The sequence below is a fragment of the Apis cerana genome, linkage group LG8 (genome assembly GCF_029169275.1).
Source record: "Apis cerana isolate GH-2021 linkage group LG8, AcerK_1.0, whole genome shotgun sequence".
In the NCBI taxonomy this organism is placed as follows: Eukaryota; Metazoa; Arthropoda; class Insecta; order Hymenoptera; family Apidae; genus Apis; species Apis cerana.
In genome coordinates, this window is record NC_083859.1 from 6,321,712 (window position 1) to 6,337,299 (window position 15,588).

Sequence of the window (15,588 nt, forward strand, 5' to 3'; positions counted from 1 at the left end):
TTTCACTATAGATGTTGCTACACTTATATTTCATAAATTATATGCAAATAATGCTTATAATAATGACGGATGTTCGTTGTATAACAGAAAACATTGTCCTAATAATATATGTACATAAATATTTGAATATTTTTCCATATATTTTCTAATATATTGAGAAATATTGAGAAATATGTGCATAATTATGTAAAAATAGAAATTAATTCCTATAATTAATATCGAAGATATAATATTTAAGAAAGGGAAATTTTTCATAAACGTAATTTTCAAAAATTACATATAAAATTGATACAATATTTTTTATACAACTATTATCCATTGTCAATTTTCTAATAAGAGATTTTGTACTCGTACACAATAGATAAACGCAGAAGAATCGTATTTAATTATTAAACATCTTTTAAATATATATAAATATAAATATATATAATAATAATAAGTCTTCCTTGATAAACAATTCGATTGAGATAAAAAGGTTCATGCAAAGGCGATTGTCGTATATTAGGAAGATCTCGATAAAAGCTCGTAGAAGCTGCGTATGACAACCCGTTAGAACTCAAATTGTAATTATGCTTTCAATTTTTAAAGTTAATTAATTTAATAAACAAGACACACGTTAGCGCGTGCTTGTTAAATTCATTCTTAAAAGCTTCAAAAGTTTTCATATTATTATTAGTTAAGAAATTTACTCCTAATGTAACGCGTTCCTGTCGCGTCATACAATGCAAGAAAGTAAGAAAAAATCTGTACTTCTTCCCATTTTACATTCTCTTAATTAATAATAATAATTAATAATATGATCGGTTTAATTCATAGCTCCTAGATGCTTTTTAGAGTGATCGATATATATATATATTGATTTTCAATATTCTCTTTGACTTTCAGGTAAAAAAAAATTAGAAAAAAAAATAATAAAAAAATTATACGATAAAAACGAAAAAAAAATCGAAAAGAATACGTAATAAAAAAATATCATTCTAAAATATTTTTTGCTCGAGAACGCAACATGGGCGAAACCATTATTTTTTATTTAAATTAGGCCAAAGGCTGCGCCCGCTAAACCGAACAGAAGTATCTCTTATCATCTAGACACTAAAAAAAATGGTAATCTTTTTACGTGAATATGTTTATAACTTACGAAAGGATTTTAGGAATCTTGCGCGTAGGAATAGTTGTAATTACTTGGCCCCACAATAGAGTACCGACTCCGAAGAATAGGCACCACATCCATTGTTCTAATGTGAGAGCTTTCGTGCTGAACGCCATTTTACCATATTGTATGATAACTACCTAGAAAACAGACGTAGGATTTTATTAAAAGAATACAAGAAATAATAATTGCGATATCACCCAAATGTAAAGCGACTTCTCTTGCATCCGTTTCTGTTTAACTGAAATCTTTATTAATTTATTATATTAATTAGATAGAAGAAAAAAGTAATATTCTATCTAAAAGATAATTATTGATAGATAGCTAAAAACAAGTATTAATAAATTCTTCTATAATAGATTCAAAATCTACATTATACTATGCTAGATTTCACTATAGATTTATCAAAGTAATATTTAAGATTTCTAATATTCTACATGTATTAATTTCTATTCCTAATTTTATATATATATAATGAAGAGAACGAGAAACAAACACAGAGATACAAAATATCGTCAAATATATAATCATAGTTTTAATGATAATCTTAATAGTATCGTTATAAATATTATATAATTTCTTCATATCGCCCAAAGATTATTTTTTTTTTTATATTATATATTATATATACACAATCATCTTAACATCGGCCTTTATTACAGAAATGATGAGTTATCAGGTCATAAGTACCAATATGATATTATCGATCGATATTATCTTTAAGTGGGGAAAAGCATTCTGTGAGATAATTTACCTGTGATAGACATGTCATGATCCAGATAGTGTAAAAGATGGGATTGGTGAATATTCCTTGGAAGACATTACGCTGACCATGGATTTTTCTAGCGTTAAATTCGTTGAAAAGTGTCATCATGACGAATGTATTAAAGATAATAGTAAAGTGTTGCGTTGGACCGCCGCCAGCCTGCGCAACTCCTCGGCCTGTTTCGATGTCAAGCATCTTATCACCTATTAAACATATTTCGCCATTGAAAGAATGTAACCGTTTCATTAATCTTAAAATCTAAAAAAAGAAATTATTTTTATAAAATCATTTAAAATATTAATTTGATATGAACTATTTTCCTTTTTTTTTCTATTAATATCGAATTGTTCGAAAAGAATAATGAACTTATTTGATATCCTTTGGATTCAAGATGACATAGAAAATATGTACAAAGATAAAACGAATAAAAAACAGTAATAATTACCAACGAAAAGAAGCATAAAAATTACAGTCAACTGATAGACAGCTTGGCCAAGAATGTTCTTCATCATTGTCCTGGAAATGAGCGGTTTCGTGCGACCATAGGGTTTACGAAGAAGAAGATCAGGCGTAGGCATTTCGGTGGCCAATGCAAGAGATGCTAATGTGTCCATGATTAAGTTCACCCACAACATCTGCACCGCTTTAAGAGGGGAATCTTGCACGGCACATGCCCCGATAAAAGCAACTATAACAGCGACGATATTGACGGTCAATTGAAACTGCAAGAACTTTGCTATACTATCGTAGACGTTTCTACCCCACATAACTGCCTTCACGATCGACGAAAAATTATCATCCGTCAAGATGATATCGGAAGCTTCCTTGGCGACGTCGGTGCCAGCGATACCCATGGCAAAACCGACATCCGCCTTTTTCAAAGCAGGGCCGTCGTTCGTTCCATCACCAGTTACAGCAACAACTTCGCGACTCACGCTCGCTTTGCTATCGATTATGCCTTTTACGAGTGTATACTTGTCTGTAGGTGACGATCTAGCCAACACCCTTAACCTCGGCCACACTTTGTCCAACAAATGTTGCTGTACTTCGCCACTGCTATCGCGAATCCTCCTATTGAACTCTTTGCCTTCGAGGATCAAGAAATCTTCGTTTGGTTTCAAAATTCCGCATTTCAAAGCAATAGAACGCGCGGTATTTATATTGTCTCCAGTCACCATTCGCACAGTGATGCCTGCTTTTTGACACTTCCTGATCGCTTCCGGCACCTCAGGCCGTACCGGATCCTCGATACCCACAATGCACAAACACGTGAGATTGTTCACGACATTTTCCTCGTCATCCCAATTCGGCTCGTTGTCGATATGAACCTGATTAATCTCTGCCTTTCCAGGAACGAAATCGCGATACGCGATGCAAATAGTACGGAGACCGTCACACGCCATCGGCTCGATCACGTTCTTTACCAGACGCTCTTGCATCTCTTTGGTAAATTTTTCCAAATGACCTTCACGACCATATATAAAGGCACATCTAGAACAATGAAAAAAAATATCAAGATCAAAGAAATGTTGAAACATATCATAGAAACAATTGACAAGAATTTTAATTTAAGATCTTATGAATCATTGTGCGTGTACAAAACAACTTCTTCTTGATATATATGTTATAGGATCGGACATCATGAATACAAACGAATATAAAAGAGTTAATCTGGAATGAATGATCGCTAAAAAGAAATTTAAAAAGAAATAAACGCACTTCTTCATGATGATCTCGGAAGCGCCCTTGGTAAAGAGCCTGTATCCACCACCTTTCCTCGGTATGGCGGTGGACATGCTCTTCCTAACGCTATTGAACGTGTACACCCGCGTGAAAGTTTCCTCAGGTTGATCGTCTCGTATCGTCTGATAGTTCATGCCCAGGGCTATTACAAATCCAAGTAAGGCACATTCGGTTTTATTGCCGACTTGAAGCGGCAAATCTGTAGGTTCCTGCGCAGGCATTATTCTGGATGTGTACGCCGAATTAATAGAAATAGCTTGAACCATTAAGTTTCCGACATGCGACGGGATATCCGAAAACTGCGGGGTTATTTTACTCATCTTTTCGCAAATGTACGATTGAACAACGGTCATTCGATTGGTTGTCAGGGTACCAGTCTTGTCCGAACAGATTGCCGTCGCGTTACCCATCGTTTCACAAGCATCCAAATGACGCACCAAATTGTTGTCTTTCATCATTTTCTATACACAAATAGAAAATTATACAAATTCTTCAATTATTCAACAGTTTTCTTTGTACGATTTCAGCGATAAATAAAATATATACAATTTGAAAAATTAGTTTTTAGCATAAAAAGAAACAAAGAAATAATCTAATTTAAGCTAAAATAAATAAATAAATAAATAAATTTACAAAGTACTCAAAAGTACATGTTTTTGATCGATTGATGTTATATCATCTCATTCGTACAAGGATTTAGATATCGATATTGTATCGATTTTATTAAATGCTTTTCAAACTATATTTGATTAATTTTCTAATTTTAAAATAATATATTTGACATATAGTTACCTTAACGGAATAAGCGAGGGAGAGGGTAACAGCTAGAGGAAGACCTTCGGGAACGGCAACTACAAGTACCGTTACACCAATGATCAAATGCCGCACCAGATCACCAGCGTACGTATTTTTCCAACTTTTCCCCTGCACGTAAAATGTGGTAACGCAGAACTGAATGACTAGAATGATAACGGTAAGCACTGCTATGGTCGAGCCGGCGTAACCGATTTGTATGGCGAGTTTAGTTAGCTTGGCTTGTAAAACACTCTTCTCCTTCTTTCCTTCAGCTGCGTGGCTAACTGCATGATGGTTCTCCGCAGGTTCGGGCTTGGCTGTGCTCACATGGCTGTTCCCAGTTATTTCTTCGTCTGTTTCATTAGTAACATACACATTCGTATTTAAATTTCTTTATAACTATTGTTTGAAGCTCGATTCCCTTTTTTTATCTCTTTTTTTTTATTTATATCCGTTAATTAACTTTTATATATCGCGTGATTTTCTTTTTTTTTTTTCATATAAATTCAGTACTTATTCGCCATGTGTTCGATTTTTTTTTTAATATATAATCATTTCCATCCCTGAATCTAGTGAAAACAGTATCTTATAAATTTCAAATACGATCTCGATATTTTTTCATTAACTGTTTCTATATTCATTGTTGTTCAGAAGAATGAAATTAAATAAGAATTTCATTTCTTATTTAATTAGCTCATTAGCTCACGATCGATTCCCAACTGTGCTTATTACGAATAAGTACCGTGTCAAAATGTTAAGATCTGATAAGGGTTCATATTAGAATTTTACTATAACTCGAATCCTTAGTAGAACTCTTATTTTCGTATCTAGATGTAATATTGGACGAAATATTCGAATTTCGGTTTGAGATTATAACTATTCAATTTGCATCTATTCAATATCTGAATATCCGAGCAATAGTAAGAGCTTCAGTTATAAAACTGTAAATATGTATGATTTAAAGATAATATTTCAAAGATAGGAAAACTAAGAAAACATGGATTATTTGATTTTTTAATCCTAATATATATATTAATTTCATTGAGATGTAGAAGAATCAGGCAAATAATGGAATCGAGTTTCCTTATAATACATTTATACTACATATATATTGCATTTACATATCTTTCAACTAATATTAAGATATTAAACGATACTGGTGACTAGTGTTAGTAATCAGTATCTATCGAAGAAAGGGAAGAAGAAATATAGATATAATAATATAAGCCGGTAATAAAGAGAGATAATAATCGTACGAGTTAATCAAAAGGCATAACATGTTATACGTTGAGAAACATAGACACGTAAAATAATTATAAAGTGTATAAAATAGAGAGAGAAAGAGAGAGAAAGAGAGAGAGAGAGAGAGAGAGAGAGAGAGAGAGAGAGAGAGAGAGAGAGAGAGAGAGAGAGAGAGAGAGAGAGCATTACAAAAAAAAATAATAATCAAAAGCTATACAAAAGTGTATAGTAGCGATTAGGATTCCTCTTTAAATATGCATAAATCCATTGCTATTTGAAAGCATTCACAGAATCAAATGTAACAGAAGATACAGAGAAGCACGGATGAGATACGATTCTACTTTTTCATGTTTTTTTTTTCCTCATTCACTTCATACGAGGTATACTAAGAAGACGAAATAGAACGGAAGTGAAAGAAAAAAATATAGATTGATTTTTAAAAAACATAAGATAGTCTTCATGTTACATATATATGTATATGTATACAGAGTAAGTCACATAAGATATTATAATTTATTTCCTCTAAAATCATATATCGATATAATTGTTATTTTTAATTACATGATTTATATAGAGTTTAAATTCTAGCTTAAACTCTAGCAAATTTTTTGATTATTTATTCTTTAAATTGAAAAATTTCATTTCCTAAATAGGGGAAAAAAATTAAATTCTATATATATTATTATTAATAACATATTATTAATAATATATGATTTGAGAATTATTTTATATTAAATGTCCAAAATATTGTCTATTCAATATTGTCTATTCAAAATATATATATTCATTTTTATAACAATCTAAATCGAAATTTACATTTAATTATTATTATTTTCTTCTTGAAAAATTCATATAAATAAATTCATATAAATATAAATAATCGAAAATAATACAAACAGTATTAAAAAAAGAAAAATAAAATATTATTTCGGAGAGAGGAGCAATTATTTGAATCTCTTCAAAACTATTTTGCATTATTAAATGATTAACTTTTATGAACTCTCTAATTAAATAAATAAATCATCTCAATATCTATCTCAATATTTTTAAATTTTGGAGAAGACAACTTGATAACACATGTGACTCGCACTATACAGGATATCTCTCTATGAAAATTTATTCTACATGGAAAGATAAATCAAAAAAAGAAATAATATTTTTTCATATGAAACTTCGTTTTCGAGAAAATCGAGTTTAAAAATTTGTTAAATGTACATAAATTTGGCCATTTTTTGATGATATAAGTAAATTATTGAGAAAAGATTATTCTACATATGAAAATAAATACAAATTCAGTAAAAAATACAAAATAAAAATTTTCTATTTAAAGATTACTTTTCGGGAAAATCTAATTTGAAACTATTTTTAATCTCAATTTTATATATATATAAAAAAACGAGGACAAACGATAAAATGTTATTCTAAATTTTTTATTTATTTTCACATGTAGAATAATCTCTTATCAATAATTAACTCATAATTGCAATTGTATATTTTCAAACTTGATTTACTCGAAGATGAAGTCTTATACAACTTAAAATTTATAATCTTTTCTTTCGATTCATTTTTGCATGTAGAATCCTCTATTCGTTTATATCACCTGTCTTAAAACATTCTGCATATGCATATACAGTATGTATGTATATGTATAATGCAATAAACAGAATAGACAAAGTGATATAAAGAAGAAGAATTTAAAATCAGAAATTCTCTTATATATTTTTGATTATAATTTGAAAATTTTTTGTGTCATGTGCACTTTCTAGAAAAATAAAAGGCAATCTATAAAGAAAAAAGAAAAGAAAGAAAGAAAAACAAGTGAATTAAAATTTAAAAAAAAAAAGAGGAAAAAAAAATACGCGCACGTGCTCGTTTAATATATATGTAAATATTGAACATTGAAATAATGAACAGTAATAATTTATGATAGTACTTTATTCACCTGTTAATGACTTCTTCTTCCGCTGCTTCTTAGCCTCTAGATAAAAAAACGCATGCAAAACAAAATTGATTAGCAATCTATCTAAAAATGTAATATGCCAGTCATTACGCCATATTTGTAAATTCTCTTTCATTCTTAATCTCAATTTCTATCCTAACTGTGTAGTTTATCCTTATATATCCTAACGTAATGCTTATTATAAATGAACAGCACAGAAGATTTATTTCTCTTTTATAAATACTAACCCGTATTTTGTTGTATTGTATTTGTCATTAATCATTTATAGAAATATAAAATTTATAAAAATATATTATATAACATTCAAAGGGTCTCCCAAATTGTGCAACATACATACAAAAGAGCATAAATCATAAAAAAGAATTGAATTTAAATTAATGTATTTAATCCCTTATAAATAGCAATAAGATCGATTCTTGCTATTATATTTAAAAATTAAAATTTTTTATGTTTCTAATTTTTAAATATTATATAGAAATATAGCATCTAATAACATATAAAAATAAGAAATGATTCTCTGTTTTTAAGAAAATTGATCATAAACATTCGAGTATGTACTATTAATTAATTATCGATATTTTGTGCAATGAAAAAAATAATTACAATAATTGTTTGGTCAATTATTAAAATTATTTATTATTAAAATTTTTTATTTCATATGTCTCATATTGTAATAATAAATCGTTATTTATAATAATTATTATGATATTTTATGCAATAAAATGACCAAATAAATGTCTTTATCACGAATTTTTCAAATCAATTTTTTTAAAAATGAAGTCTTTCAACAAATTATCAACATATTATTACAATAATCAACAAATTATAATTTATATTTTCGATCCATCTTTTCATAAAATTACCTTCCTATCATCTAAATTACTCGATTCATTTTATTTATTCCATATTCTCTAAAAATTATTTTTAATAATTTATGAAATGAATACATTGATTCATAGTAAGAATTGATCTAAATATATTAATGGTAAAAAATATGTTTAACTCATTCAATAGAAAACTTTGATAAGTAGATAGACATAAAATAGAGATACTAAGATTTACAATTAAATGCAAACTAATTTAAATATCTCTAAAAAAAATAAGCATGATATGATAAGCTAATAATATAATAGTTTCAATTAGCATACAATAATAATAACTAATAAATTATAATGTTTATAATGTTTAACTTATAAAAATTCTATTTACTACTTAAATTATTTATTTTATATTAAACTATATAAAAATTTTCTTGTTTAATAATTCTTTTAATAATAATAATAAAGCTATAAACATATTTGAAAAAAAAGAAAAAGAAAGAAAGAAAAAGAAATTGGCAAATGATTTAAAAAATTGTTTAAAATATTGCAAATGCATGCCAAAGAAAACAAAAATATCATAAGTAATTGGAAAATTAAATTCACAATAAAATATTCTCACATCAATCCAAAATAAACTCCATGCGTCTACGTTTCTTTTACGTATTTTGTGCCATGCGCTTTATAATACCCGCTACTACTCTTTTAAAACAATTACTAGTTAAATCTCTTTTATTCAGACTAAAATTTCTAGCATTTTCTATAGGAGAGAAGTAACGAGCTTTGATTAATTTTTTAAAATACTATAGTGACACAAATAAATTTAGTATATTATCATTTTGAAAACAAAATTATTCTTATTATTTCCTTTCTTCAATATTATATCTGAAATAATAATTATATTGAATTTATTTCTTTAAAATTCTGTTTTTAAAATGATAATTTTAAAATTTATGTCATCCCAAAATATTCAAAACTAATCAAATAAATTTATATTGATTGTTTTGCATTGAAGACGAATTTACATACCTTTCTTCATTTTCTTGATTTCTTGTTCTTGTTGATCAACAGCAGCACCCAACAAAGTAAAGATAATACCAGCCTGCGAATTAACGCCTACTGCAGTAACTAACATTTTTCCAGAACCCTCCATCACATGTGTACCTTTTAAAACATAAATCATTGTAATTGCAATTCTAATATTAATAGTAATTAACTATTAATGTTCGATCTGTCAAACAGAACCCTCACCTGAGAGTACCATGGGATCGAACGATTCTCCTTTTTTAACATGGTCTGACTCTCCGGTTAAACTGGACTCATCCACTTTGAGATCGTTGCTTTGTATAAGGATACCATCTGCTGGCAGCAGGTCTCCATATTTTATCTGAATTATAGATAGATTCCAATTTAAAGAAGACCTTTATATTTTTGGTGAAATAATATTCATATCCCAAAATTTATTATTGATGAATATAATTTAACAAATTCTCATACAAGAAGACAAGTTCATAAGATGTTGTCAAATTTAAAAATATATAAATATATCTATATTAAATTGATTTTATAATGATTCAAATATGGGTTTTTCGAGTTAACCAGAGAATCGTAAATCATAAATGTTTGATTTATTGAACGTCCGTTTAATTTTAAATATCAGTTTTTGCTAATATAAAATTTAGATATACCTGACATATATCACCAACAACAATGTCAGCTACAGAAATCTGTTTAACTTCTCCTTGTCTAATGACAGAAAATTTATGTTCCCCCTCTATACGACTTTGGAGGCCCCTAAATTGTTTTTCCTTAGAGTAATCATTGGAAGCTGTTACTATTACCACCAAGATCACAGAAATAAATATAGCAGCTCCTTCTATCCAACCATATTTTGCTTCATCTTCATCTATTAAAGCTGAAAAAATTTAAAAAAATTATTTTTTTTTATTTTCTTTATATTTAATATTATTATCTAATTATTATCTAATTGTATTATGCTTAAAAATTATATATAATAAAAAATAATAATTAAAAAAAATATTGAAATATATGCTTACGTTTTTCTTCATCATCTGCTGGATGATAAAAGCTAAGACCTAATGAAACCAATGCTGCTACTTCCAAGATAATTAATGTAACATCTTGAAGAGCTTCCCACACTAATTGTAGAAATGTTTTTGGTGGTTTTGGAGGTATTAGGTTGGAACCAAATGTATCTCGTCTATGTTGAATATCAGCTGCTGATCCACTGAGACCTATAACAAAAATTTATATAAATATTTTAATCAAATACTTTTGAATTATTAAAAAATTTAAAAAAACTTACCTTCACTAGGTGAAGTATATAATTTTTTACAAATCTCCTGCACACCACCATAGCTATTGACTTTAGTGACACCTTCACGTCCTCTGAGCTCCATGAGCTCACGAAGTTGCTTAAGACTGATACCATATTGGGTCGGTCTGCCATCTATTGTTGCCATTTTGTTTTTTCCACCGATGTTGGCTTAAGCCAACTTTACTATACTTCTTCACGCTAGCAGCTCGTATTATTTTTTGGTGTCACTGACACCACTGGCCTCCAGGAAATTGGAGGACCAATAGCTATAACAAAGAAACAAACTATCTTGAAATTTTATTCCACTATAAATTTTTTTATATCTTTAATTGTAACTTTTAAATTGGAATTGGACTAAATTTTATTATTTTAGTATTTAAAGATTGATAAAAAAAACAAATAATTAACATATAATAATAAATATACAATAATGTGAGTGAGTCACAATTATTTATAGAGATATATTATATTATGTCATAACTATATCAATACATATTTTTACTTTTAAAAAAAGATTGAAAAAGCTAATATTATACTATCATTAGTATATAAAATATCTATATATAGAATATAAAAAATCTATGATTTGTACAAATAATAATTTGTACAACAAAATTTCATGAAAAAAATTTATTCATACATAATAATAATTTTAATTATAAATAATTAATATAACTAAAAAGAATTTCGAAATAATACATACATACATACATACAATAATATAATATTATATACAATATTTTGCACAATTTCGATATCAAAAGATGCTTAAAAAAAATAATTCTTTTAGCTCTCAGCTTGAAAATCATATATGATATTAGAAAATTTTTGAAAAGTTGTATAGGAAATTGAAATCAATGAATTCAAACATTATCGATTGATACGTATTAAAATTGAAAAAAAACTCATCTGATTGAATAATAATAAAATATATAATTTAAAAAAGGGAAAATTTGTGATAAATGATCTTATCTGGATTGTCATCGAATGCCGACATAGTTTTGAGGTTATGTACCTCAACAAATGAATCATTACTTAGAGATGATAGACGACAATAAAAGTGCTAGACACTCTCTTCCGAAATGATGTCACAATGAAGAAACAGTGTAACGGGACAGACCAATTGAACGAACATTGACGATATATAGTTTGTCTAAAAATAACACCGACCGCGGAAAAGAAACAGAGCGATGACAGAGACATAAGAAGACAGAAACACAGAAAGAGAGAACACCCCGTTTACCTTCTGGTGACAGTTTACGTGTTGATGCCGAGAACGGATTACAAATTGGCATACAAACCAACCTCCCCTTACTGATACGGACCACGAAGCTTCATTCTTCCCTGTTAATCTCTAACGTGCAAAACCTTGAATCGCACCACACTACTCTAGGCAGCGATTTTGCTCACCACGGAAAGGCGTGTTAAGTGAAATAAGCCATTAGCAATATAGTAATCGATTCGTGTTGCCCTCTAGTTACTCGCACACGTACTGCGCAAAGTTTCACTATTTTCTTTCGGTTTCACTTGCGGTTCGATGCTAGATAAATCAATGTTATAAAAAAAAATTAACATTATTATAAATTATAACTATAAAATTTATTTAATGAAACTTAATTTACAAAACAAATGTATAAATCTTTAAAAATTAAAAATGTATAAATCTTTATAAAAATTTAAATGGAAAAATTCTTTCATAGATCAGTTATTTTCATAAAAAGTATTATATTTGCAATTATATAAAAATATTTAAATTTTTATTCAAATTTTTTAATAAATAATCTATAAAAAATTACTTTAATATAATATATATATATATAATTAATCTCTCTAAGATGATTGTCGTAACGTGTCTCGTCGATGCAAACACTCACGATGTTTCGCAATATGTAATTTACGATATCATAAAACGTATGAAACGGAATTCAACAATAAAATCGACACATCACATAGCGAATCTCGCGATTAACTGAACATTCTTTGCGTTTTTCATTTGAAAGTTCAACCTGATTCATTCATCATGTTTACGTAATTTTTACTCACAATACTATTTTCATCCTATTACAACGGACTTCTGTTAAATAACTATTAATTATTGCAGTTTTCTATTAACAGATAATGCAGCATAGTGCAGCATCATGAAAAAATGAGAATTCGCAATGATTTAAGTGTATTTTAACAATTTAATATGTATAAAAAATGTTTGATTAATTAATCTCGTGAATGATAGAAAATTTGTCTAAAAAAAAAAATAATAATTTCATATATTTTTGCATGTATAAGATTATATAAAATTATAAATTTCGTAAATATTATAAGAATATTATTGAATAATATAAAACCAATATTCCAATAAGAAGCAAAATTGCCTCAATATTTTATTCGAAATAAAATTTTACCATAAAAAACATTTTATCATTTTTCCATACATTTTATTATGTTTCAATAATGTTCATATTTCAACAAATTTTATCATGTTCATTTATCCTAATAACCTTTCGTGTTTAAAAAGCCATTTAACTAAGAGGAATTGCTTTAAGCAATCAGAGTCCATTTCCTTGACCGCGTAGAGGAAAGAGATATTTTCTCTATGCTCTATATTTCGAGAGTATATGTCGATATTGTTGATTGAGCTGAAGAGCCACAGTCGATACGGGACAAACAGAGCGGCAAAGCAATAGAAGAAGAGAATTACTAAAGAGAGAAGAAAAATGGTTCTTTTACCATCCAATTTCAACTATTTTCGTATTTTCACGCGAATATTCTATTATTCTATTGCTTCTATTGTTTAAATTTATTTGAATTTTTTGATAGAAAAAGTTATGCCGACAAAAAATTCTTATTTCTTATTAAATTCTTATTATCTTATTATTAAATATTTAAATATTTAATCATTGAATAGAAGAAAAGTTTTGATCCATATTAATTATATGATTCTATGATAATTTTTCAAAAATCTTTAATAAAGTTAACTTATAAGATCTATTTTCAACTTCTTGATTTATATATATATATATATATCTCGATTATGTTTTTTCCGTTTGCTTCCAGTTATAACTAGTAATTTTCTAGGCGATAAAATCTCTCTTTACTTACATCTAAGTATAATTCAAAATCTACAGAAAAATCGAGTAATCTTATTTTCTTTTTTCCCTTAGGTTATATATATCTAGATTTAATGCATGAGAAGTTGTTGACCAGAAAAGAGCTTTCTTAATTAGAAGCTGATGGAAAGATTAAGTACTGCCATATTAAGCGTAAAGGTGACAAACTACTCTTATTTTCATACAATATCCGTTTAGATTTTATTTCATATTTTACTCCTATTGAGATGAGAAACCAATCTTCATATAATAAAATACCATTACTATTTTCAATATAATGTAATGAATATAATGCCATATAAATGACATTGTATACATTTTTTCTACTATAATATACTTTTTTATATTTCTTATGTATATATATTAATAGTTAATAAGTTAACTGCAATTGATTTATCAATAATCTCGAGGAAATCAACAGTAATCTTTAAGCCTCTAATTATAATGCTTCGTGAAATCAGTTTTTATTGAATCAAATAAAACAGCATTATTTTGATTCAAATTTCTTACACGAACAACTCATATATTTAATATTTATATATTCAAATTACGAATTATAATATTATCCTGAACAATACACAATATCCTATATATTTTATTTCTAGAACTCTTATAGAATTCACCACATTTGCATTTTGAGAGATCAGAATCATAACCATATATTCGATTATTTTATTGCAATTATTGCAATAAGTAGTCAGTATATTGTAATTAATAATAAATAATGACTAGTGAGTTAGTCATAATCTAGTGACTAATCACTTATTGTAAATATTAACTATACTTTTGTTAATATTAAGTTAACATTTAATTAATATTAAGTAATATTATATTATATTATATAATAATTATAATAATATTCAATTAATTTAACGATATAAAAACTTTTATAACAGTAGTTTATTCTAGAAGAAACTTAGAAAAAATTGTTTTCATTAAAAAATAGAAATAGAAAATCATTGAAAATTTATTTTGTTTAATAATTTATTGATATTAAATGAAATTACAGTTTGATATAAGTAAGTTTAATTCAAATAAAAAAGTATAAAAGCAGAAAAAACTTTATCTTCTTATTTCCAATTTTTATTTGATTCAATATAAAAACTCATTGTTTAATTTACGTCATGATTTTGGAGATAACGTTTCTTTCAACAAAAAAGAAGAATCGGTTCTATTAATTAAGCTAATTAAAATTTATCAAATAATTAATTAACACAGAATTTAAATGATATTTCGATATTGTCTATTATATTATAAAAATATGTTAATGATAGATAAAATATACTTGATTGAAATCTAATATATATGAAGAATATATATCAATAATGTTATCAAATACATTTATCAATTCAAACAAAATCGATTTCATACACGATGAAAATCAATTTATATATCATGATTAATATTATTTTAAATAAAAATACCATTATTATATTATATTCATAATAATTAAATAATCTAATTGAAAAATATTGATAAAAAGATCAAATAAAACAGATAGATTCAAGTTCTATAGCATAGAAATTAAATAGGATGATCTTAGAACGATGAGTGACAATTAAACCGCAAAATACTCGAGATTTATAGCATATAAGCATTTATGTATTCATATGCTATTACTTATACTAGATCGCTTATGCGCGACATCGAGTACCATAGAAATCATTCATTG

General features: G+C 27.2%; 1 protein-coding gene across 36 annotated transcripts in view; it reads right to left on the reverse strand.

Moving 5' to 3' along the window:
- The window catches only part of LOC107992595 (plasma membrane calcium-transporting ATPase 2), a 71,523-nt gene that overhangs the window by 37,915 nt on the left and 18,020 nt on the right, over positions 1-15,588 (reverse strand). For 9 of the 36 annotated variants that reach the window (XR_009830875.1, XR_003696292.2, XM_028664219.2 and 6 more), the window contains exons 2-13: positions 12,056-12,352; positions 10,801-11,078; positions 10,532-10,729; positions 10,163-10,389; positions 9,726-9,861; positions 9,504-9,638; positions 7,639-7,674; positions 4,452-4,807; positions 3,636-4,120; positions 2,362-3,407; positions 1,905-2,119; positions 1,139-1,290 (exon numbers count right to left, since the gene is read on the reverse strand). Coding sequence is in view for 33 of the 36 variants with exons in the window: in XM_028664219.2 (XP_028520020.1) it covers positions 1,139-1,290; positions 1,905-2,119; positions 2,362-3,407; positions 3,636-4,120; positions 4,452-4,807; positions 7,639-7,674; positions 9,504-9,638; positions 9,726-9,861; positions 10,163-10,389; positions 10,532-10,729; positions 10,801-10,957 (3,143 nt within the window). In the remaining 3 variants the exon portion in view is untranslated. The other 27 variants (XM_062078321.1, XM_062078311.1, XM_062078322.1 and 24 more) reach the window with 8 other exon arrangements.